Here is a 24,013-nt window from a genome sequence, read left to right on the forward strand (position 1 = left end):
GACCCTTAACTGACTAAATTACAGTATTCATTTTGACTGGCTTTTAAATACGTTGAAGGTTGTCTTTTAACTGTTGCATTTCATAAAGGCATATAAAATATCAATCTTTATAGTACAAAAAACTTGCAAACATTTGAAATCAAGCAACTTACTAGTTCAATTAAAGCTGCAATTAACTTAGCCTGGCAGGAATAAATATTAGGATTGGGAACCCTTGGCTTAAAGAACTAGCTGCTTTTTCTAGTTGTCCACATTTCACGGCCCCTGGGCTTTGTACAGAACATACTGTACTGCATATTTCACATTTAATGGACTACATTAATAAAAACCTCAGTACTGTGACCTCGGTGGACTTTATCCTACAGTGCTGTGCTGGGGGGGAGTTTTTTTTGCCCTATTTTGTGTAATGTGTTTCTTCTTGTCAACTTTGAACAAGAAACAACTGTTAAATGTTTTATATTTTTTTAATGCATGGTCTTTGTAGCATGTGAGTGTTATCAGTGCATGTATTTTCTGCATACAACATCACGTCTGCCCAATTTAAAAAAACAGAACACTTCATCGTTAATGGAAAGATTTACACATCTTTTTGCTGTGTGGATATTGCGTTAGGGGTGCATGGATATTGCCAGCATCACTAACGTTTTTATTCATTAATGGCGACCTGTGTTTCTAAGGTTGGAAGGTGTGCACACCACTAAATATATTTTTACTACAACACCACAAAGATCCACGTTCTTCAATGTACTTTAAAAAGAGTTTAAAATTGTATTTCTTCTAATTCTACAGTTGTGCTCTGCTAGATTTCAAAGCATTCTAGAAGTCCCATTAGAAAATAACCTAAAGGTTTCAAGATAAATGTTTCAATTTATTTAGGAGTCCCCGGCTATTAGTCAGCTGTACTTTTTTGTAATAGTGCTGTGACACCATCACTCAGTTGCAGCACATATAGTAATTATTAGGAGAAAAAAATGACATTGGCGTATATGCATGCGGCGAAAGCTGAACTGAACCAGTGAATTGTAAACCAGTGCATGACCGCATGCACCCGAAGGGTTAAGACCATAACGTCATCCTTTTCTTCAGCATTCGGCGCAGGCGCAGTCCCACCTCGGTGGCAGCAGGGGTAGGAGGCACTCTGGCAGCTGAAAACAGCTGGATGGGGCCCCACAATGCACTGCGTCTGCGCCTCCCGGCTCTCGATTCTGGGTTTTGGGGGTTTAGTGGTGAATCCATAATGGCAGCGCGAGGTGATTCCCCAGTCCCCTGATATGCAATCAGCTGAAAAGGCGAGGAAAAGCGCACCACCGGACCAGTCTCAAAATGACCACCGGCTTCAGCTCGAACTCCTGCCGATTCGCAGACTACTTTGTCATCTGCGGACTCGACACCGAAACCGGGCTGGAACCAGACGAACTGTCCGGTAAGTGTCGTAGCCCTGTGCCGTACAGGGAGGTAATATAATGACCATTTTTATTATTGGGAGAAAAAGCCGAGTTGGATGTAGATCTAAATTATTCGATATCAGTCATAGACAAGACCAATGGATCCCCCTAACAGTAGCAGTGTGAAGATGTTTGTGAGATACAAACACGCAACAAATAAATCAGGATTTCTTTAAAGCATCACAACAGTGCAGAGTTGTGAAAACACAAGGGTACAAAGTAGAGACATCGGTTCCTTACGATCTATTAAGGGTGATTTCGTTAGAATCTTTAATCACACACCTTATAGAGTAAATTATTAGTTGAGAAACAATTTGAGTGTTTTTCGACTAGATTTACATCAGATCTTTACATCGCGTTTTAAATCTGTGTACTACTGGGCATTCACACAACGAGAACAAGCGAAATAGACAATCACGCCGACTCCTCTGTGAGATGATGTACGATAACCACAGTTCGGGTTTTTGTATTTCGGAAGATCCCCAGAATAACAAACATCTCTTGGCGCACATTATCTAAATTAAACTGCCAGAAGAATGATGCTACCAACAGGCCACCCTGTATTTACGTGCTGCTAAAATTGAATGCAGACTTGCGCTCTGAGTGGTGTTGTAATGACCGTTTGCCCATCTGTGGTAATTCTGTACATTCCGAGAGGTTTCTCCAATTTCATTCTCCAACATCTTATTTCATACACGGTGCGTGCATAATCTTGGAAAAGGCGCATTTAGGCAATGTCTGTCCACGCTTTACACAAGTAACCTCGAATCAATCATTGCAAAAGTAGCTAATAGCAGCATCGCAAATAATGTTTGTTTTATCGTATGTCATGTTACTGAAATAAAAGAGAAAATAACTGATTAAAAAGGCATGTGTATTATCATTTTGAGGTGTATCTGTGCAACGCCTGTGCAGCTGAAGAATCTTTCACGTTTTTCATTTTATGCTATCTCAAGCTGCAGTTTGAAAGAAAATGCAGAGTTCCTGTGGTTAAAGCATTTCCTCTTGTACCTTGTGCAGAGTAAATGTTTTCTTGTCGGTACAGCCGGCCTCTGTTTGACAATACCAGCCAATGTAGCGAAGGACTCAGCTTCTCTCTCTGTTCTACAGTATTGCAGATCAGCTTATGACGGCTTCATAAAAGTAAATGTTGAAATCGTATCTGCCAACGGTTTTAAAGGGTCATTAAAAATAACAAAAATATTTCCTTCCCGTTCTGTTGCAATCTTCCCAACATAACAGTTGACATGTGGTACTGTTTTGTTACTTCTCTAAGGGTTGTCTATCTCCAATCCAACAGATTTAGGTAACCATTATATCATCAGTTTCTAAAGAAATGTTATATATTGACTCAGTTTCATACATTGACACAGTTAACTTGTGAACTTTAATTTGGAGTTAAATAAAGTGATTTTGAGTTCATTTGGTATATGAAAGTTCCAAATATCTTTTAGCTCTCAAGGATCAAAGATTGTTTAGGAGCCTGGGGAAGAGATCTATGCTTTAGAATCCTAAAATATGTTATAAGGGAGTAATAATTTGCAATGACTTTTTGTAGACTTTAAGACAAGCAGTTATATCATTTAGGGATACTTTCTTCTGAATGTTGGTGTGGAGGGCTTTATCTGGTTATTTGAGTCAAATCACTGCCTGCCATTGATAGCTTCTGCTTAGATAGTGGCATCTGGTACTGCACTGTGGGCAAGAAGGGGTAGGTATGATAGACCTTGTACTCACTGTTTATCAAGAATTGAGAAAGACCTTTTTAATGTGATTCTGTTGCTCTAAGTTGACATAAATATACTGTAGGAAATGCATTTTGTAAAGGTGTTTAGTTTGAGTTTGGAATAGATGAACAGTGTGGTGTAGATCACTTTGACAAATACTGAACAGAGCCAAACTGTGCACACAGGAGTCTGCTAATTCTGTCTTCATAGGCTGTAGCCTAGGCGTTGTTTTCATAGCTTTTTAATGAAACAATTAAAGAGACCCAGAGCCGATAGTGATGAAGGGTAAAAAATCTTAATCCGCTAGAGGAGAGACTGTTATAAATCAGCATTCTGAAACTTTAATGTGTGGTGCTCCTGATGGAACCTGTTGTTCCCTTTCCCCCCTTCGCTTCGGGTTTAATTTTTGTAAATAATGCATTGCTATGGTTGGGTTGGGAACAGATTGCGCAGGAAGTATTGGAAAACAAAAGGAGGCTAGGAGCTGTCTGCCATGAGGCGGTCTCTAGGGGGCTCACACGTAGAGCACACTGAGGCTTCAGGCTCCAGGAGCAGGGTGATGTCATCGCATCTCCGGCGCGCTCCAGGAAGTCTGCGAGTGCTTTTCCAAGCCCCGGGGGAAGAGGGGAGGCCAGACCTATTGAGTGTTATTTAATAGCTAATGTAGTTACAGAGCAAGGTTTGCAGGTAGCCTGTGCTCAGTGCAATTCAGATCTCTGAATGGGGAGCCTGTTTCATTCATCTTGGCCTGGCGCTCATGCTAATGCGCGAAGAGACTGCATTGTGCCAGAGTCCTCCCACAGTCTCCGCATTGGGAAAGCTCTGAGGCTGAGGGCGGCAGTGCCGAGAGCTGGGCCTGTGTCTCTTCTCCAACACCTGCTGATCCTGAGCGGAGAGAACAGGGCTCCATTCCCTTGCAGACGAACCTTGCAGTACCCGCCCAAGGGCCACAGAAGGGCATTCTGTGCTTTATTTTTCTTTCTCACAAAAGCAGGACAGCTCTCTTTAGTTCTCCGTTGTGCTGAATCAAACATGCGTCGGTGGATGTATATGAAAGAGCCTGCACACGTCACCCACTGATGAGCCATTGCAAAGGCAGAACGAGGCGCTGTACTGTTACCTTTTATTACCTGGGCTTTGTCACTTGCAGTAGGTTCAGGAAACAAAATGAAATTGCTCATGTGTTTCTGCCAAATCACTGCCTGCCACTGAAAGCAACTTTTGATAGCTAATCTATTCTGAATTACTGAGGTTACATGAGAGGGGTAAGTGGGAAAGGCCTTGTACTCACTGTTTATCAAGAACTGAGAAAAGGCTCGTCCATCCGAATGAGTACCTAGATAATGAAAATCTCCCTGAAGCAGCTGCAAAGCGAATCAAGTCTGTGGATGTTTACATTATCTTTAATCTACGTTATAGTGTAAAACTAATCTTTTACATTGTATTCTGGGACGACTAATTGTGCACACTTAAATATACCCTGGTCTTGGATGTCCGCAGAATGTGGTTGTACTCGTATCTGTCCAGTGGCCAGATGTGTCTCTGAGCAAAACGCCAGCCCTGTGATGTATCATTCTGGATAGATGCGGGGGAATGCATTTTTCCATTTCTGTGAATATTGCATAGATCAGAAAGTATCCGCCTCGTAGACAAAGATTACTGTAGAATTAGAAAACAGAAATTTTGTGAATGCACATGGAGCTGAGCAAACAGCTGTGGGCCAGACTCGTTTCTTGATTGCGCCAGGAGTCCTGCTCAGAGGACCGAAGGTGGGTGTGCCCCACTACAGAAGCTGTCCAGAACACTGCACTTGGATAGATTGTGAACTTGCAGAAACATGCAAATGACACAGGAGTTCCCCTCTGTATTCGAAAGGTCACGCGAGGTTAATGACAGCATCTGTTAATAGGATTTTGTTGAGTCGTGTCTGCACTCCTGTGTAATTATTCATCAATTAATTTCCAGTAACTGTATGTGGATTAAAGGATTTGATAATCTGTAATCTATTTAATTTATTAGTCTAACTACCAGTTCCCTGCAATTTACTAAGTTAAAGGTAACAAGAGATAGAGCTTTTCTCTGAATCGCCCCCAAGAGTTGTTCATATTTACTCATCTCCACCAGCTAGAGCTGTCTGATGATGTCTAGACAGTCAGACGGTACACTGAGAGTCTTCTGGGTGGCTTACTGTATTAATCAATCCTGCCAGTAGTACAGTATATATTTGAGTTTTTCAGGGAAATCAAATACTTCTTATAATGCATTTATTATGCTGAAAATTGTGTTCTTCTCTTCTGCACAGTCATCGCTGTACAGTCTGTTTGCAGGACCTTTTTTATCTTAAAGCCAAACTGAAAGAAATGCATGTTGACATGTGAGGGTACCGAAAAGCCTAAAACAACTACATAAAAGAAAAAGGAAGAAAGACAGATGATAATACACTTCTGTGCTTGTGACATTACTGGTAAAAAAAAAAGTTAGTTTCACTGAATTGCAGAAACTCATTTTGAAGTGTGGGAATTTTCCTTTCTTATCTTGGTGTGTGAAAGCTTGGCAAATTCCCACAACAACAAAGTCAAACAGATACAATGTTCATTAGGCTTCGGGCAAATGCTTATGTCAGTCTGAAGCAGGGACCGGAGATTTACAAGAACTCATTGCCATTCCAGAGATTGTTTATAGGGACTGAGTGTGCTGCACTGACTTGTAACAGATGATGTCTTTTTTGAGTGTGACGCCATAATGTTGTACTCTTAAACCTGACTCACAACCTGGAATACTGAGGATTTAAAGCGATCTATTTACGCCAATATGCGAGAGACGTCAGTCTCCAAGTGTTTTAGTTAAGTGCGTGTTTGGTTGTGTGTAGTGTGTTTGCAAAGAAACTGTTACACATATTGAACAGGCTTCAAGAAAAAATCAGAAACAGGCAGAATGTTTGCCCAGTATTTTTCTTGGCATGTAGTTCTGTAGTTTAAAATACAGCAGCTGGTACGACAGGGCCTTGCACAAATCATTTCATCTCAATACGTATATTAAGTATTCTTCAGGAAGTAGAATAGTCTTTTCATGGCGTATTTTCACCAGAAAAGATAAAATATGGTTTTCTGGTGTGGAACCCCAAGCTTGCCTCCACATTGATGAAAGTTTGGAAACATGAATGAAAGTGCTAAGTAGAAAAAAATGGAAATTGTATATCGAGAACAAACTGCAATCCAAACATGTAAGAAAACTACTTATGAGCAAGTGTACACTAAATATAACTGATCTGAGGATTTCTGAAAATGACTGTGAGCACTTTTTCTGGAGCTGGCCAAACTAACTCGACCCCACGATGGGGGGAAAAAAAAGAAAACAATCTTCATCCACATACAATCCAAGAGAATTCTGCATCCAGGCTTCTCTTGTTCTTTTGTTGCGGTTTTATACAAGTGAAGCACAGAAAGGAATGGCTAAAAAATGTGAGCCCTGAACTTTCCACAAATTGCTTTCAGGCACTACCAGGGAAATGCACAGCACTGTAGATAAGTCCCTGTATGTCTTTCAGCGTTTGACCTAGGCTGCTTCTGTCGTGAAGCAAAGGGATCTGTGAAAAAGCCAAGGTAATTACTAGCATCTCTGACACATGAGCAGCCTATCTGAGGGACTTCGCGTCGACTCCCGGCCGGTCCAGGGCACCTCCTCTCGCACAGACCCGTTAGCTGCTGTAGCCACTGAGGGCAGCGTTGAAATCGGAGGCCTCTTGTGTTTTGGTGCTGGTGTTGTTCGTTCTGCATCGGCTCAGGCGTCATGGCCACCGGATCTGTGCTTCCTGTCCTCTGAAGCTGCGGATGCTGTTTGTTATTATCGGCAGGGCTGAGCGCTGAGCCCAGTGGTGTGTGTTTCTGAGACACGTTTGCCTTCTCCCCTGACTGTTAACATGCCGGTAGGTGTAGGGATGTGTGTCTCTAGGAACTGTCCAGTAGCAAAGACTGGGGAAGACAATAGTGCCTTTTTTGATATCTCAGTGGCTGTGCTGAAATGCTGTTATTTGCATACAGACAGCTGCTGGGTTTGGTATGCAGTCAAGGCATGTGCAGTATCCTGCTGCCTGAAGTTGACTGGACTCTCTGTCTCTCTTCTTTTCCATTGAAATTTTGGAGACCGGCATCACTGTTTAAATAAAAGCAGATTGTTCTTTAAGGGTAGTGCACAGAATAACTTACTACTAGCTCACAGACATCCTTTAAAGTATCATTTCTCTTCAAATGAACAGTGACACATTACACTTGATCTTAAGCTGATCCAGCTTTTACTTTATTAAGCACAGCGGTGCTGTCTGATCTCATAATTTCACACCAAAACACTTTAAAATCTCATGGGGCATCAAGTTTACTTTTGTTTTTCCAGGCAAAAGAGCTTTTGAGGGATTTTTTCACTTACTAGACATGTCAGGTTCAGTCGAGAAGGGGATTTTTGTGGTTTTTCTATGAAAAATCTGGTCTCTCAAAGGCTTTGTGGTCAGAAGGTAACTTCAGGACTCATGGGTGTGAAAGTGTGGCATGAATCAATGCTTCTTTCATGCCGTTTTTTTTTCCTAGATACATTAAGCTCGTGTTTGGCTCTTGAGCAATTTGGAGAGCAAGAGCATGGTTAGGGCGAGACTGCCAAAAAAACGGTTTGAACTTAGATCAAATTTGCCATTGGAGTATTGCTAACAAGTTGTGAGAAGGAGGCATGACTGAAACTTTCAGGTCTGATAGATAGATTGATTGATCAGATTGATAGATTGGTTTAGAAGGCTGTTATTACTGTATGCAGTACTACCGTACGAGGCAGCTTGGTAAATCCTGGCCACAGTAGACTGTTGCTACCGGGGGTCAAACCCAGAGCAGAGCTCAGTTTAGGCTCAGGCACCTTTACTGGTTGCGCCAATCGGGAATCTCTTGAGCTTCTGGCACGTTTAGCTGGTGCTTTTTGTTGTACCTCCGGGTCCTGAGGCATTCAGTAGCAGCACTAGTTCAGCAGTGATACCTTTACTTACTTCACCGCTCAGTCTGCGGATGGCTCCCCTCAAGTGCAGTGCTAAGTTTGCATCTTTATAGTCCAAATCAAGAGGGTTCCCTGTGGTCTACTCTGGGTTTGTCGTGTGTAATGGGATCCGTCATGGTGCGTAGCTGAGGAAGCTGGCGAGAACAGGTTTCCTACTGTTTGTAATCTCAGGGGCTGTGTTGCAAGTTCAAAGTGAGACGGCACCACTTCACAGAAAGCCTCCGGTAAACTTGAACATGAAAAGGCAAAGGCAAGCGTGAAAAATTCCCTGTGAGAGTGCCGTTCCACGGCAACCAGCTGATTTCATCTCTGTCTCCCTCGATTAGTTTTGCTCTTGATTATGAGTGGCAGGGCCTAGGATAGTTAGCCTAAAGCATAGAGCTCCTTTATCCAAGAGTACAATGCATTTCCTTTTGTTCTCTTACAAAGAACAAAGATAGCTATCGTCCACTGATGCTTCTTTGCCTTTTTTTGTTTTTGTACAGTTCTACAGTGCTACGATGTTATTTTTGATAACACAATTGCTTGAGTGATTATGTACTTATTTCAGCTACAATGGTACAAAGGATACCTTGAAATGAATGTATAGTTTCAACAAACAATAAACACGCCTTGGCTAGGCAGGCAACAATACTGCTTATTTTTGTAAAAGAAAAACATTGGATTTCTACTTATAATTAATTTTTAAGAATTAATTATAAGAAGGTCATTATAATAGGATTCTCTAACGCTACATTAAAAAATACAATATATTCAGAATTTGGCAGCTAGAATCATGACTAGGCTGCACAAGTGATCACATCACTCCTGTCTTGGAGTCCTTGCACTGGCTTCCAGTCAGGTTTTGAGCTGATTCTAAAAATCCTTCTGATTATGTTTCAGGCTCTACAAGGCATGACATAGCTCCCTAGTATACAGACAATAAGATGTCTGTTTTTGCCTATCCATGTGATCTCAGTCTGGTTTGCTGTGTGTTCTTTCTGTTCGCCTGCACTCTGTGGATGATGGTATCTTCTGTTGCTTCTGAAACCCATCTGAAAAGACGTTGGGGTGCCACATTTGGTGTTGTTGAGACTAACCTAATCCAGAATCAAATCCAGACCTGAGGTGCTTGTACTTTGTATGTTCTCCCTTTGTGTGTGTGGGTTTTCCCTGGGTGCTTCAGTTTCCTCAAGAAGACATACCGGTGGGTGAATTGGCTTGTGGGAAAACTGGACCTGGTGTGAGTGTGGGCGTCAGTGCGTCGGCCCTGCCTGCACCCACCCAGCGTGTACCCTGCCTTGTACTTGTTGCTTAGTGGGATAGTCTCTGGCATACCCCAACCCTGAATTGGAAGAAGCAGTTAGAAAATTGATGGAAATAAAGCAGTTAATGCAGAAACCAGAAGAGCTTCCATTTCTCTATTACACATCTTGAATAATCTCTCTCTGATCCTGCCTGTTATGTCTCATGCAGCAAATCTGGAACCTTTAGGCTTGCCTGACTCATTGTTTTTTTTTTGTGGACAGGTCCACTAATCTTGAGCGCTTCAGCTCAATTAGACCGAGCAACCACCACTGTTACGGTTATTACCGATAAACGTTTCATCAAAAACCCCCGCGCCCCTGAGGAAAGTCAGTCAGTCAGTCACTCGGTGCAGAAGCGCCTTCCTTGTGTGTTCCAGGGCTCTCTCAATGGTTGGCACAGCTGAAGGTAAATGTCAGAAAGCGACTGCGGCCCCAGCACACAGAAACCCCCAGATCGAAACGCTGACCCGTCTGGGTTTTCCCAGAGCGCAGTTCGGTGGCGTCTCACTCCACCTTTTTGTTCTCGCGATTTCTGTGCGCTTATAATGTGTGAAAATGGTAAGTGTGCTAAGCCCTGAGGTCTTGTGGTTTCCTGAAAGCTTCATACTGTTCTGATCTCAGATATTTCCTCTCACTGGCATGGGGCTATTATATTATATATTTTTTTTACATTTTACTGTTATTATACTACCAAGTAAAAAAAAAACATAATGTTGGAATTCTATAGTGATGCACACAACACATTTTATTGCACCCATCAAGGTGCAGACAACAATTTGGAACATTGTGAATGTTTTCCTTTCTGAAATAATTTCATAATTATTTAATAATTATGTTTTACAGAATTTCTCTTTGAAATGCTCCCCTACCCTTAAGTAACTCTCTGCATCCAATTCCTTTATGCACATTTTAGGTCTTGGATTTCCGAGATCCATTTGTTAGGTTTTAGTGTGCATCATTTTATCACGGTGTGTTTGAAAATAGTATTTGATGTGTTGTAAAGCTATGAAAAGACCAGAATTTGCAGGATAAGCAAAGCCTTAAATTATAAATTCATCCAGTTACATTCATGCTCTCCATTTTATGGAAGGTTTTATATTTAAAATGTTCTCCCTCAAAATCACTATTCTTACAGTATGTAAAGTGATAATCAAATAACCTATCTTGCAGTATGCCACAAATCACTTATTGCACACAAAAAAATGGTTAATTATTCAAGTAACATCTGTCTTCGCATACGTGATGAATTTAATTTCAATAGTGACTCTCAGCCAACATTCAAGAGCTCTGAGTTTGTCTCATACTATTTAAAGAGGAGATGCAAGGAAGTCTAATCCAATGTTTTGATTTTAGTACTCACTGTACATTCTAAGAGGTGCAGAAATGGAGTTCTTTAGGGACTAAAGTGACTTCAAATATACACTTTCTGTTGCAGCAGATTTTTGTTCAACTTTGGTTTAGCTTTAGTCTGCCAGATGTCAACTGAATTTCTGTGTATTTTTTCTATTGTGAGACTGTTCTAAAGCCCAAAGTATTTTGTGTCAAAATGTGATTACAGTTTTCGATTTTAAATGAATGACATAGTGTGAACTAATCGGGAAAGTTAATCACCCTGATGGGCCATGGCTTATATATGACAGTCTACGAGATATAAGACTGATTGACTCCCAGCAGTGTATTAAAGTAGTATGGAGCAATTCAAATAATGAAACCTTAAGTTGATGGGAAGTATTATGGTCTAGAAATAGAGCTGCTCAGAATTAGTATAAATGGCAGCATCACTCCAAGATCATGTCTGCTTTACATTCAAAGAGGCAATTTGCGTTGTGATCATGATAGTTATGATCAAAATAAGAATTTCTAACATCTGAAGAAGTCTTCATTTAGTAAGCTTACAGTCTTTTGCTTGATTTTGACGAAGATATGTATTCTGTGAACAACTTTTCTTTCAGTTGCAAAACTTGTACTATTTGTCATTTTTGTGAAGCCAGCAGTCCCAGCGCAGGTGTATATAATCTGGAAAATCAGCCAGTGGAGCACAAAAATAAACGATAACCAGCTCAAATGTCCAGCTGCAAGGGAAGTCAGTCAAATCATGTGGGGTGATCGGACAAAAAAACGAATTTCTGAAATTACTGTAATAACTGTATTTGAGAGATTTTAATTCCATTCTCCAAAGCTAAAAAAACAGATGAGGACATATTTGTCATCCTGTTAAGTACAGAAATTCTTTATTCCCCATCTTGGATCCTGGAAAGATACATTTATGAGTGTCATCGGTCACTATGTTCTCATATTACACTTTACATAGATCTTCAAGGAAGATCCTCAGCAGAAATAAAATGGCTCATTCCATGATAAATGAAAAGGTGACGAATGAAATATGCAAGTACATTCTTAGTACTGTCAGTACTTTTTTAATTGCATAAAGTGATAGTCTGTATATCGCAAAATACAGTGATAGTCTGTATTTTCTAAAACCACAATCTCGTAGACGAAGAGAAAAATCAGTAAATGATTAGTCTTTATTTAAAATGCCATGACTGCGTCAGTTTTTGTATGCATTATACAGTTATTTCTTCAAACATCTGTCTGTAGGATAAGAAGAAACCCAAAAGTGTTCCATCTATGAAGTGAAAGTTAACTATCTTTGGAATCTCTGAGCTTTGGAATTTCTTCTAAGTGTGGTGCACAGCTGAGCATATTTTCTCATATTTAGAGGAATCTCTTGGCGTGTGTTGGAGCCATCTGTAGTCATGGAAAGATGTGTTGGAGAATTGCTGCTGTGGCCTTTGTGTATTTCCACATTTGTTTCTAGAATTGTTGCGATGGATCAAGATTACAACATTCCCCCTGGGTAAACTGGCTGCTGTTCTGCACAAGCCAGACATGTCCATGGGCCCTAAAACTCTGTCAGAGATACAAACGATCATATTTTTTTTATTTTGAAGTAACACACGTTTGTCATAGTAGTACTCTCAACCTATCGTCTGTTGTCCTTAAGTTTTGTTTGTAAGAAAGCACGTTTAAGTGAACTTGTAATTGAACATGTAAGTTAAATTATGCTTCTGTCTTCCTGTTTGGAGATCTTTATTCACAGTTGTTCCATCATAATTCACCTAATTAATTTTATTTCAGAATTGTTAGCTTTTTATAGAAAAATATGTATTCAAGCCATTAAATATGCTTTAGCTTCTTTTATATTAGCTTCCTGTTGAAAGAACAAACAATCCTGAAAAAAGACTATTTTAAGGAGTTTGATTATTATAGAATAACTAGAAATAAACATGTCCAGAGAGAATTGGTAAATCATATCTAATACTTATCCTCGATGGTATCAGTAAAAGGTTAACAATATCATTTTATTCAGGGAGTTTGAAGTGCTGAGTCAAAGGCTGCAGGTACGTACTGTTCTATGTCTCTCATCATCAGGTTCGATAATTCTGTGTTGTGCGCAGTTCACTGACAGCCTCCTCAGCTCACTGTGTTCCCAGGCGTCCTGTAGCATGACTAAGACCAAAAAAATCGCAGGAGTGCTCATTCACCAAGCTGACATGATTCCCAAAAAGAAAGCAGATGATGTTCATTTCGGAATTGGCAGATCAACACTTTTCTCCCCCCTCTTTTTCTTCCTCTTTATACAAAGCTGTGTCCCAGAAGATGCCTCATGCAAAGTCCTCGATTTTCCAGGGAGAGAGAGAGCGGCTGTGAATTTGTTTAAAGTGGCACTTTGCATGTTGGTGACAAAAGGCCGTTTGTGAATGGGGGACCGTTCACAGCTGTTGCCTGCCATTTGCGTCGCGGCCACTCTTGCTCAAGGAGCTGTCAGCATTGGGGACGTTGCTCATCTGCTGCTTCAGCAGAAAGGACTCTATTTTCACAACTACACGCAGCGTTTCCACTGACGTGTGGCAGCAGAGAAAACACACACTCTCCACGACGTGTCACCCAATGAGTTCAACAGATCGTGACAATGTAAGCACACAGGAGAATGCACAAAAATAGCTAGAATGATGATTAGGCGCAGTAATAATCTTGAGTGTCCTGGTGAAATAAAGATGGGACAGGTGAAAATGTCATAAGCACCTGTAGTCTTTGGAAGGCTTGCAGTCTGCTGTTGGTGACAGGTTTCTTTTTATGAATGCAAGGAACTCATTTGTACAGAAAAGGATGGCCCTTTAATTGTGAATGCTCAACATTTTTGAGAATGCAAGGAGGTGTCAACTAAATGCGCCTATAATTAAAGCTCGCCAGTTCTCAGGGTTACTGAGTGATTGTCAGCTGATGCTGTTTCAGGAAGTGGTTTAGGGCCAGTGTTTACAGTACGATGAAGTGGTCTACGGCCAGTCAACATCCAGCACGAAAAACAAAGCAGTCTGCTCCAGTGCTACAGCAGAGGAGCCTCTCTTGGTGGCCTCAGACAAAGGGCTAGACTCAACCACTTTAATTGGGTTTTTCATGCGTGGGTGCAAATTCTGGGCTAGTGTAGAGACAGAGGTTTCCCACCTGGTCTGATTTCTTATTGATTACGCTGGTGTCTCCACGTTCGCTGTGACAGGTATGTTAATCACTGCCACTAATTCACTTTGACTCTAGCTCAGGCTATGGGCCACGGAGTATTGAGGTAAAGTGAAGGAAAATGGACTAGGCTCCCAGTTGTGTAGAAATTTCCCTTCGTTTTATCATGTAATTGGTCATTATTATTCTCATCATTGTTGCTAGAGCAGCGTCATTACCAACACGTTTCAGTTCATAGTGGCGCAATTCCTCCCAGTAAAGGCTTCTTTCAGAAGGAGATTACATCCAGAGATGAGAAAATATGAGGAATGTGCTCAACGGAATTATATTTGAATGTCAAATGAGGCAAGACTGCCAAACACACTCCAGCTTTGTTTCAGCATTTATGACAGGTTTGTGTGGTAAATTGTGCTCTTGTGCTGTGTTTTGTCTCAGTTGACTGTGGTAGCATTCCCAGTGTAATTTATAAAAATCCAAGAGCTGGAGGGTATTTCATTTTTCCTGACAGTAAGTGACTGTTGCAGTCAGTCCTTTAAAAACCCTGCAGCTTTAATCCACCCCCCTGGTATTGAACATCTGCAAAGATATCTTTTTTTTTTTTGAGAAGTCATATTGGTTGTCTGAAGCCGGCACTGGCTTCAGATTGGTTTCATTCTACAAAATGCTATGCATGAATTTCCAGCGAGTTTCTAAAAGAAACTGCCAGTCGGCTTTGCATTTTTTAAAAATGTTTCTCTTGGAGGTAAGAAAAAAAATTCCATCATCTTCTTACACTGCAGCGTTTACAGATAAGGCTAAGCTCGTAGCGGCCCAGTTAAAATACATTTGATTTCAAGTAATACAGCATCCTTGTTTAATTTTGTGGGGGACTGTGTCTTTAGAATATCAGGACAGAAAAAAACAGGGCTGTTGTTTCCACTTAAATCCGCATGTAGGCCAAACAGCTTAAAGGCGACGTGATTGAAGTCATTCTTCATGTTGTGTGCACCTGCTTTCCAAGGAATATGTCAGGGGTTTGTTCCTGCAAACAGTGACTGATGATAAGAGCCTTTAGCACATTTTGAGAGGACTCATCGGACGTATCCCAGCTGGCGATAGTAAATGATATATTTAACATCAAGGAGTGCCCAAGGGAAACCACAGGTTTAGTGAGGTGTGCATTTAATCAGAAAGGCCTTTTTTCTGACAAATACCATATTATCCAGAGACTCCTCCTAATTGATGCATTCTTCCAAGGCCTATAGATTTTAGTTTACCGTTCAAAGGCAGTTTCTTTCACCCTAGTGGAATGCAAACTTCATTTAAACATGTTCCACTACATGCATGGTGCCAAACTCTTCTCTTTTTTGTGAATGTAATATATCTGAGATGATTCATTTTACAGGTGCTATTATATATGTAATTATGTATTATATGCATGGTGGCACTGTCTTGCAGCTCTGGGACCCAGGGGTTCAGTTCCTGGGGTGCTGTCTGTGGGGAGTTTGCATGTTCTTCTTCATGTTCACATAGAATTCTTCCAGGAGCTCTGGTTTTCTCATTCAGTGCAAAGTCATACAGGTAGGTTAATTGGCCTCTGGGAAATGTGGCCCTGGTGTGAGTGTGTTTGTGTCCGCCTGTCTCCTGCAGTGGGCTGATGTCCTGTCCAGGGTGTACCCCTACTTTGCGCCCGTTCCTTGTCTGGATAGACTCCAGCTCCCCCGCAACCCTGCTTTGGATAGAGTGGTTAGAAACTGGATGGCTGTATAACAGTTGTTGGCTTATTGCTGGAGTCATAAAGACACACATCTCCCCCTGATGTAGACTTTTTGTTTACATTGTTCGTGAGTTTTAACTCCTTACAGCTCCTGAGGTTGGAGGAACCACACCGGATAATTGAGGTGTAATTGAGGTGGGAAGGCCTGGCAGTGCGTCTGGAAAGCCTGGCTGCAGTTGAATCTCTGTTGTCAGTCACGGTCCCCTCCCCCTTCTGCCCACAGGTGTCTGTGGGGCTGCAGCACGAAAAGGTCTTTTAGATCACTTTGGGCCGGTTGTCTCCCGCTGCGGTGTTTCGCAGTGCCGTGTTCTCCTGTCCTGGCCATGGAGGCACTGCACTGCTGGTGCTGTCAAATGATCTCTGGCTTTTTGGGTTGCCTACGAATGGAATATCTAACAAAAAGGAGGATATATTTGGTCCAGAAGATGAGAGGGACAATATGGCTCTTCTCTGTTAGTTAGAAACACTACGGCTCAGGCTGAAGTGATGACTCTACAAGTATTTGCCTGTCCTTTGATATCACCTCAGATCTGCTTACTCCGATTGACCGCGTGACGTTTTCCGCAGTGAAGTCACTGAAGATGCGTGAAGAGACATCGTGCTTGGAGACCTCGACTCAGTGTGCCGTTTACTCTTCAAGCGTCAAAGCGGACTAGTCTGCCTAGTTGCTTCTCAGTTTGCCGGTGTGTTTTTCCAGAACAGTATCCAGCGCAGTGCCACGCGTGTTTTAAGGCTTTTACCAATGGGCTTGTTAAGTAATTCTGGTTGGGCTGTCAGTTTGAATCCCGTATCTTCGCTGGCAGCAGCTAGTGCGATCAGAGGGTTGCGAATGCATGAACAGACCTCCCCCCTCTCCAGTGCGGCGGAGCTCCCTCTGAGCCACTGCGGACATCACAGACATCCCTGCGTCAAGCCAGCTCCTCATTGTTCCGCTTCTGGCTGCGGCTGGTCTCGTGTGTCCTATTGGCAAAGCCGTTACCGAAGGAGATGAGCCTGACTGAAGCCCCTTCACTGACAAAGGCTAGTTAGACAGAGCGTGTTAATTTGTTTCTTTTGAACGAAGCCCAGGTGGTTTACCAAGCACTTCTTCTGAGCCTGTTTGCTTGTAGAGTCTGTTGCGGTTATCCCCCAAGCTCTTGTACTGTACACTTGTGTCCTGAATGCACATCAGCAGCCGTGATTCTTCTCATTGTAGTTTGTTGGTGGATTTTCTGACTGTTTTACTTTTTGTCTCGATCGCCGTACTCTTGTCATTTTATTAAACGTGTGGCTAAATATCCAAAGTTAGATCTGTGTCATCTGGCCATTTGACTTTTCTGGAAAATCAGTTCGAAACGTTCACTTTCATATTGGCTTGGATATGTTAATAAATTCTCAAATCAATGTCCGTTCACGGAAGAAGCATTTGTGCGAATTTGCTAAACAGGACTCGGGTTTGGCTGCAGTTAATAACAACAAGGCCTTCAAAATGAAAGAACGTGTTGCTTTTTCCAAATACTGGTTCAATAGGGAGGAACTTTGTCAAAACACATAACATGACAACGATAGACTGGAATTGTCAACTGAGGGGGAAGAAATTCCTGCAGCTCCACTCCACAGGCTGGAGTGCCACAGCTGAGCATTTAGGAATGAGTTCCCTGGCTAGGGTGAGTAGCTGCTCATTCTTTTGAAATAACTCGAGAAAGTCATTTTCCTCTCATGGTGTCAGTGACTGAAGAATGGCAGGCATGCTTGGCTGTAGCTCTTGACTCCTGAAACCCAGGGTTTGAGGACAGCAGACCTGGTGACTGGTTTCAGTTGTGTTCTTGTTTTCCGCTTCTGGTCACAAGCTTTCAGCATGAGTGCTTGTAGTCTGGAAATACAGCTTTCTTGGTCTAGTTAAAGGAGTTGTTTAAGCTGCCTAATCAATTTCTAGAGAGACATCTCTCTTGTTCTTCCAGTTTTAACAAGTATAATAGTAGATTAGCTACTTTCCCCAAAGCACAAACGCCCTGATGCATTTACAGTAAAACCTTTTTAAAAGAGTAGACAAATCAGAGCAGCACCATAGTGTTTTTAGTTTACATAACCTTGCTATAATTTTTCCTTTTTTATCCCACATGCACAAGTACATTTAAGGATTTTCATTTTTGCTTTGCTAACTCTTTTAAGCTCTGAACGTGAAGGGGCTGATGTTTGAAAATTTTATCTTGAAAATATACTGTAAAGCCAACCAGATGAATTATATTCGTGTTCTAAACTGTGTTAACTAACTGTACAGCAAACATTTTTTGCAGTCTTTGATATTGATTTTGTGACTTGATTATAGTACCTGTTATAGTACAGTTCATATTATAAGGGATTTGTTTCTGTGAGAAAGAATCGGTACAGACATTCCTCTGGGTGATGCTGTTTCAGAAGCTGTCCTAATGATGGATAGTTTCTTGTTTTCTAAGTGCGTGCTGTCATCATTGACTTCTGGAACGCATAATCTAGTGTATCAGTCTCTGAGGTCACCATGTTGGATCCAGTCTGAAAGTCACAGTACTGCTGTAGCCAAATTAAAGTTACTTTCACATGTGCTGTGGGCCAGTCTGGACATTAGTGAAGAGACACACATCAGCTGCCATTAGGGCTATATTGTAAAGTGGAGAGCAGAATTTTTCAATTAAAAAATAAAGCAGCATAAAACAAGAGACATAAAGGCATCCTGTTTTTCCTGTGGGGCATGTCATTGTGGATTTTACCAGTGTCACTACACACTGGCATCAAAATAGCAGTTACAAAATGATATGTAAGTTTGGCACGTTGTGTGACATGATCTGTTTGTTATACTAGCTCCACAGTTAGGCAACGTGGGTACTAATGATGAAATAAATCCAAAATTTGTGTATTCAGAAGTATCTGTGTCCCAGGCTTTCCTGTCAGTTTGTAAGATAATGAGAAAGGGGTCTTTTTGTGTGTGGTAGGCTCTTGACAAATGCATATCATTGACATATAAAACAAGTTTAATTTAAAGTGCGTTGCAATGTGACCCATCCCTTGATAGCATTGATTTTTCCTCCGGAACAAACATGCATTAAGAGGGGAAGAAGAGCATCTGTTCCATTTGGCCACTTTGAATGTCAAGCCTGTCGGAGTTAGCACACTCATTGCGTTAGCCATAATGCAAGAGCTCTAACACATACACAAAATAACAAGATTAGCAGTCAGTGTTCAGGTGTTTTTTTATTTCTTTGTTTGCATGCGTCCTTGTGTTTTATAGATCAAGAAGTTTTAGCCTTAAGTTTCTGGCCAGAACAGTCAGGGATGCAAACATATACCCACTTGCAAAACACACACAATAAATGCGCATTCTGTCACAGCCTGCAATGGCATTGGATGGCTCACTGTTCTTGGCTTTGTACCTGCGAGGCCTGAAGGGGTGTTTGTTCTTTTACACCAGATGCTGACAGGTTTTGGTGGTTCTGTTGGTTCTGCTCCCTGATCTGCAGTTGCTGACTGCCCTTTAACAATACGTCCCTCTCACTGCCCCTGCTAACAGATCCATTCCTGCCTGGCCGCTGCAGGCAAGGAGTGAGACGACCTTCTCTGACTCACAGCCTCTACTTGTTCTCCTGCAGCTCTACAGTGCCAGTTAAAACTTGTCCTTTCTCAGCTTGCAGGAGTGCTACAGGCGCCGTGTGGTATTGGTGTGTTCACTCGGGCTGCAGTTCATTCCCAAGATGCTTTCAGGCGAGAGGTCAGAGTTCAGACAGACTGGGCTCTTACTCCAATAGTGAGAACTTGTGAGGCAATGCTGCTGTGTTAGGGCAGTTAATAGCAAAGGGACCCATATCCTTTAATGAAATGCGCAGTGTATTCATGCTGGGAAGTGTTTCAACAAACAGGCGAAGGTGGTTAGAAACTTTCCTTTTCCACTGTCATTGTAACAATGTCGTTTTCATGGCTTGAAGGTTGATGAAGATGTCACGTCTTTGAAGAGCTATGATGCAGTTACTGCTGTCTTTGTGTTCTGTACCCTAAGTAAGAAAAGTATAGAAGTGTATTAGCTACTACACAGAGTTACTTAAGCAATTATGAAAACTGTGTTTTTGAATAAAATTGTGCATTTTGAAACTCTCAAAATGCTTCCAGCTCTAATTTTGACTTAAAAACAGAGGCATATTTAATTTGCTGCATTTCGTTTTCATGGAATCTGACACATTAGTGGAACAGAAAAATCACAGTAATTAACAGAGGGCAGGTTCAGCAAGCGGAGATGCTATTCCTGGAATGTGCTGTCTCCAGGTTGACTTCTGCTCGGGATCGTACCTGGTAAACATGGTGAATGACATGATTTTCAGGTGCGGTATGTAAGCACACTGGAATGTTTGTGGTGGACACGTGATGGATGAGTCAGATTTGTGTCTGTGTCAGTGTTTGGTACTGAGATAGGTGATTGTATTTTTTGGTAAGGAACTTGAAGTTGACTGATGGAGCTAATTGCTTCAAGAGTGCACTGCAGAAGAAACGAAGTAATGAAGTGGCGCATGTGTCATGATATTGTTTTCATTTTGTACTATGGTTGTACCCACATTTGACATGTTGTTGCATGCTTTTACTCGACTTCACAGCACTAGGGTGCGGGAACACTTTGATTGTACCACAGTAGAAGTTTGTTTATACATGGTCCTGTATAGTAAATCCATTTGAACACGCAAATGCCTCTAGAAAGGCATTTCAAAAGCAAGGTAATGTGGAACAAGCTGCCCAGATGTGTTGTTTATGACGAAACAGAATAGAATATATGCAGTGTGTCGATATTGTTGCTTAGCAGAGATCTGTAAATCTGTACACAACAGACAAACAACACCTCAGAGACGCACAGAGGCGGCTCTGAAACCCTGCCCTCCTTACATCTCTTGCCTTGATTGCCAAGTTTCCTTGGTGGCCTGCAAAGTGGTGATTCCATTTATCCAGAAATGTACACAAAATGTCATCTATGTCACACAAAAGCTGCCGAAAAGAGACGTCCACTTCATCCTTGCTTAAAGTATTTTTTTTTTAATGCAAGAATGGCAACAGCAAATGAGCGCTTTACAGTTTGTCCAGGCTTGTTTCCTCAACTGCATTCAAATCAAGCTAGTTCTGTCTCCTGGTGTAGGAAGGAGACAGAAGGATTCCTATTGTTCTGCATATTCTTCCAGGGCAAATGGGAAAAAAAAAAACACAACTAAACCACCATATGTTGAGATGTTGTTTAAGAGTCATCGGATCTGTTTTTCTTTTGTGTCCACACTAACATTCTCATCCTGTGACTTGCATATGTCTTACCACGTGACTCCTAACACAAAGAAGCCTCTGTATTTTGCAATGTCTTACCAGATATTTGGTTTTAACCACCAAAAAGCCCAAAGCAATACTACCCATGTTACATCTAAAACCAGAGCTGAACTGATAAAGGAGCAAGTAATAGGTTTATTCCATGCTGAAAAGAGAAGAAAGAAAACACAACATTTCGGCCTTGGCACCTGAACTGAAAAATGCTTTAATGAAGGTTTGACTAAGCCTAAGAGCCAATCTTCTTTAGAAATGGTATTAATTTCATAGTTCTGTGATACTTGGGTATGCAAAGCTCTTTCTATCTCTCTTGTCTTCGGCAGGTTTCCTTTCTACCTTATGGTCATTTTATTGACTGCACGACAAAAGGAATTGACTCATTTTTTTAGCCTTTCATCATCGTGGCTCATCATCAGTCACAAATAGTGAGCCAGCAATAGCAGATATTTAAGTAGATGAGAAGCTGCAACAGTTAGTATTTTAGAGTCATTCCTAAAAATGAATATACACTTTGCCAGTGTCATTTGCCTTATTCTGCATTAGGGCCGTGTTAATTGTATTGGATTTTTGTTTGTCTTTTGCTTGTGATGTTCTGAAGCATATCAGATAACCCAGATTTTTTTTCCTTCATTACATATCGTTGACAAGGTAGATGGGTGTATTTGTTTAGGATTTGCTTTGAGGGCCGGGGTGTAGCTCTTGGCGTAAACTCCACACAAGCAGCAGTTCATTTTCAAAACAATGGACGAGAAGCCCCACAGCCCCGTTGTGCATGATTCTGGCAGAGTAGTGAGCGCACAGAGCACCTCACTCTTCCAGAGCTGGCAGGCATGTATGTGAAGCTTAAAGAACTGTGTTTCAAACCCTCACCGGTTCTGATGCATGAACATTTCTCCAACCAGATTCCTTACACTTTAGTTAACCTTCCATTTAATGTGGAGGTTAAAGCTCCATCAGAATACTGTAAATTGGACATTAATTGCTCAGCCAGTTGGGATGTTTATAACTCATTATTAATCTCCAGACTTCACTATCTCAAAATTGTTAACCAGCTGGAGCATTATATTCCTGCAACAATATTTTTATTAATGCAGTGAATTTCAGTTGAAGCATAAAGAATCCAACCTAATATAAAAATGCCAAATTAGGTATTGCTGGTTGGTGTGATTCAGGGATTAAAGTGTCTCTACTCTTTAGAATAAATATTCTTTATGAACCTCTACAAAAGCATCTCTTGGGGATATCTTTTAATGAAGCACATGGACATGATTCTTTTTGTTCACAGGTTAATGCAAATTCCAATTCCAGTAGAGATCAATTTTCCCAGATTTGGGACAGTTTTTAATCTCCCACACCTGTCAGGGCTGGCCTGTATTTTATGAACATGCAAATTTAAAGCTCCTTCACTCCTGAAATATGTCAAATGTGTGTAAGCCTGTAAATATAGTGACGCGCATTAGTTCTTAAGATTCTTTTGTCTTCCTGGTAAAAAAAAAAAGATTGTGCAACAGGTGCTTAAAATATCTGTTAGTTCTTGGAAATTCCACAGATGATCGTCAGATGATCAATTGACTGTTATGCTTACTGTCCATTTAAGAAGGAAGAAAAATGTTGGGGTGTTTTTGTAGTTCAGAAAAGTTCAAAAGTTAAATCTGGTTTCAGTGGCTGAACCCCCTTTGCTTGTGAGACCCTTCGTCGTGCTTTTTTGTTGTTGTCTTTGAAATTGAGGCAGTATTACCGCCTTGTGATTAACTGTTGTTTTATTTGTTGTATAGCATTATGCCAGTTTATACAGGCTTCTAAAATCAGAGATGGGGCCGGACGGTGCTCAGCGAGTGCGGATGAAGGTAAACCCCCCCTTCTGATGGTCCTTCTGATGTCACATCTTCTCAATACCGCTTGTGCCCCTTTAACCTTTAACCTTTAACCTGACAGGCCCTTCTTTCACAGCACTCTCGTTTTGTTTCAAAGCTGACTCTTCTGCTGCGCCGGTGGAGGGAATCTCTGGGAGTCCTCTCTTACTGCCTTCTCCTCTAAACGCCTAATGAGAGAGAGAAAGTCTGTTCTTGCAAACAATGCTGTACCTCACATGTCCAGTGCTGCTACTGATGTTGCTTGGTCAATGTTGTTTCTTCCCCTCCACGACAAATGGTTACCAGCAGATTTTTCATGCGTGTGTCACCTGTGCTACCACTGTTGTCTTTTTACATTTTTTTTTTTACTGTATTGCAATAAGGGCAGCCAGCTGCTTTAATGTTGCATACTGACATCTTCCATGTACGTGTAGGTGTTTGTATTTAACAAAAGCATTATTTGTACTATGATCTGTGTTAGCAAGGCTTTAATTCTTTTATATTGGAAGAACAAAGCAATAAATAATAGAGAATGCAGTATTAGCAAAAACATTGTCAAACTTCAGAGATGGACTCTAGGTTCGCCTTTGGAGCTAATCTCTGATATTACTAATCAGGTAACATAAATATGCAACATTAAAAGCAGCAGTGCCTTATGCAGTACACCTTTTGCCTTTCAAGACGACTGTGCCCATTGCCTTGTTTCCTGTGCAGGGCGTCTTGTGCCTCAGTCTGTTTCTGAAAGGGTGTTCCCATTCGTGTGCTCATGCTCGTGCCCAGCCCGTTGGGCAGGAACTCTCTCATTGACCCCTCTCTCTTGTGCTTCCAGGTGAGAATTTTGAGCAGAGTCCGTTACGGAGAACGTTCAAGTCCAAAGTGCTGGCCCATTACCCCGAGAACGTGGAGTGGAGCCCATTTGACCAGGATGCTGTGGGAATGGTTAGTGTCCACAGGCCGGGTCCCTGCGGCGGTTCCGCGCAGAGTGTAGGGGTCCCTAGGCTTCCTGACAGGGCTGCCTGATCTCTTGCCAGTCACACACGCTTCTGAAAACAGCGCTGCGCTTGTGACCACGGCTGTGTCGTATCAGCCACACTGC

The 24,013-nt window shown here is 41.6% G+C and overlaps 1 protein-coding gene across 4 annotated transcripts in view; it reads left to right on the forward strand.

Annotated features, from left to right (window-relative positions):
• The first annotated feature begins 1,115 nt into the window (after nt 1-1,115).
• The window catches only part of dennd5a (DENN/MADD domain containing 5A), a 58,581-nt gene continuing 35,683 nt past the window's right edge, over nt 1,116-24,013 (forward strand). For 2 of the 4 annotated variants that reach the window (XM_069181881.1, XM_069181883.1), the window contains exons 1-3: nt 1,116-1,423; nt 22,840-22,911; nt 23,747-23,856. In XM_069181881.1, the coding sequence (XP_069037982.1) occupies nt 1,324-1,423; nt 22,840-22,911; nt 23,747-23,856 (282 nt within the window). In that variant the 5' untranslated portion in view covers nt 1,116-1,323. The remainder of the gene's footprint in view (nt 1,424-22,839; nt 22,912-23,746; nt 23,857-24,013) is intronic. The other 2 variants (XM_069181882.1, XM_069181884.1) reach the window with 1 other exon arrangement.

This window comes from Lepisosteus oculatus, chromosome 21 (assembly GCF_040954835.1).
Source record: "Lepisosteus oculatus isolate fLepOcu1 chromosome 21, fLepOcu1.hap2, whole genome shotgun sequence".
In the NCBI taxonomy this organism is placed as follows: Eukaryota; Metazoa; Chordata; class Actinopteri; order Semionotiformes; family Lepisosteidae; genus Lepisosteus; species Lepisosteus oculatus.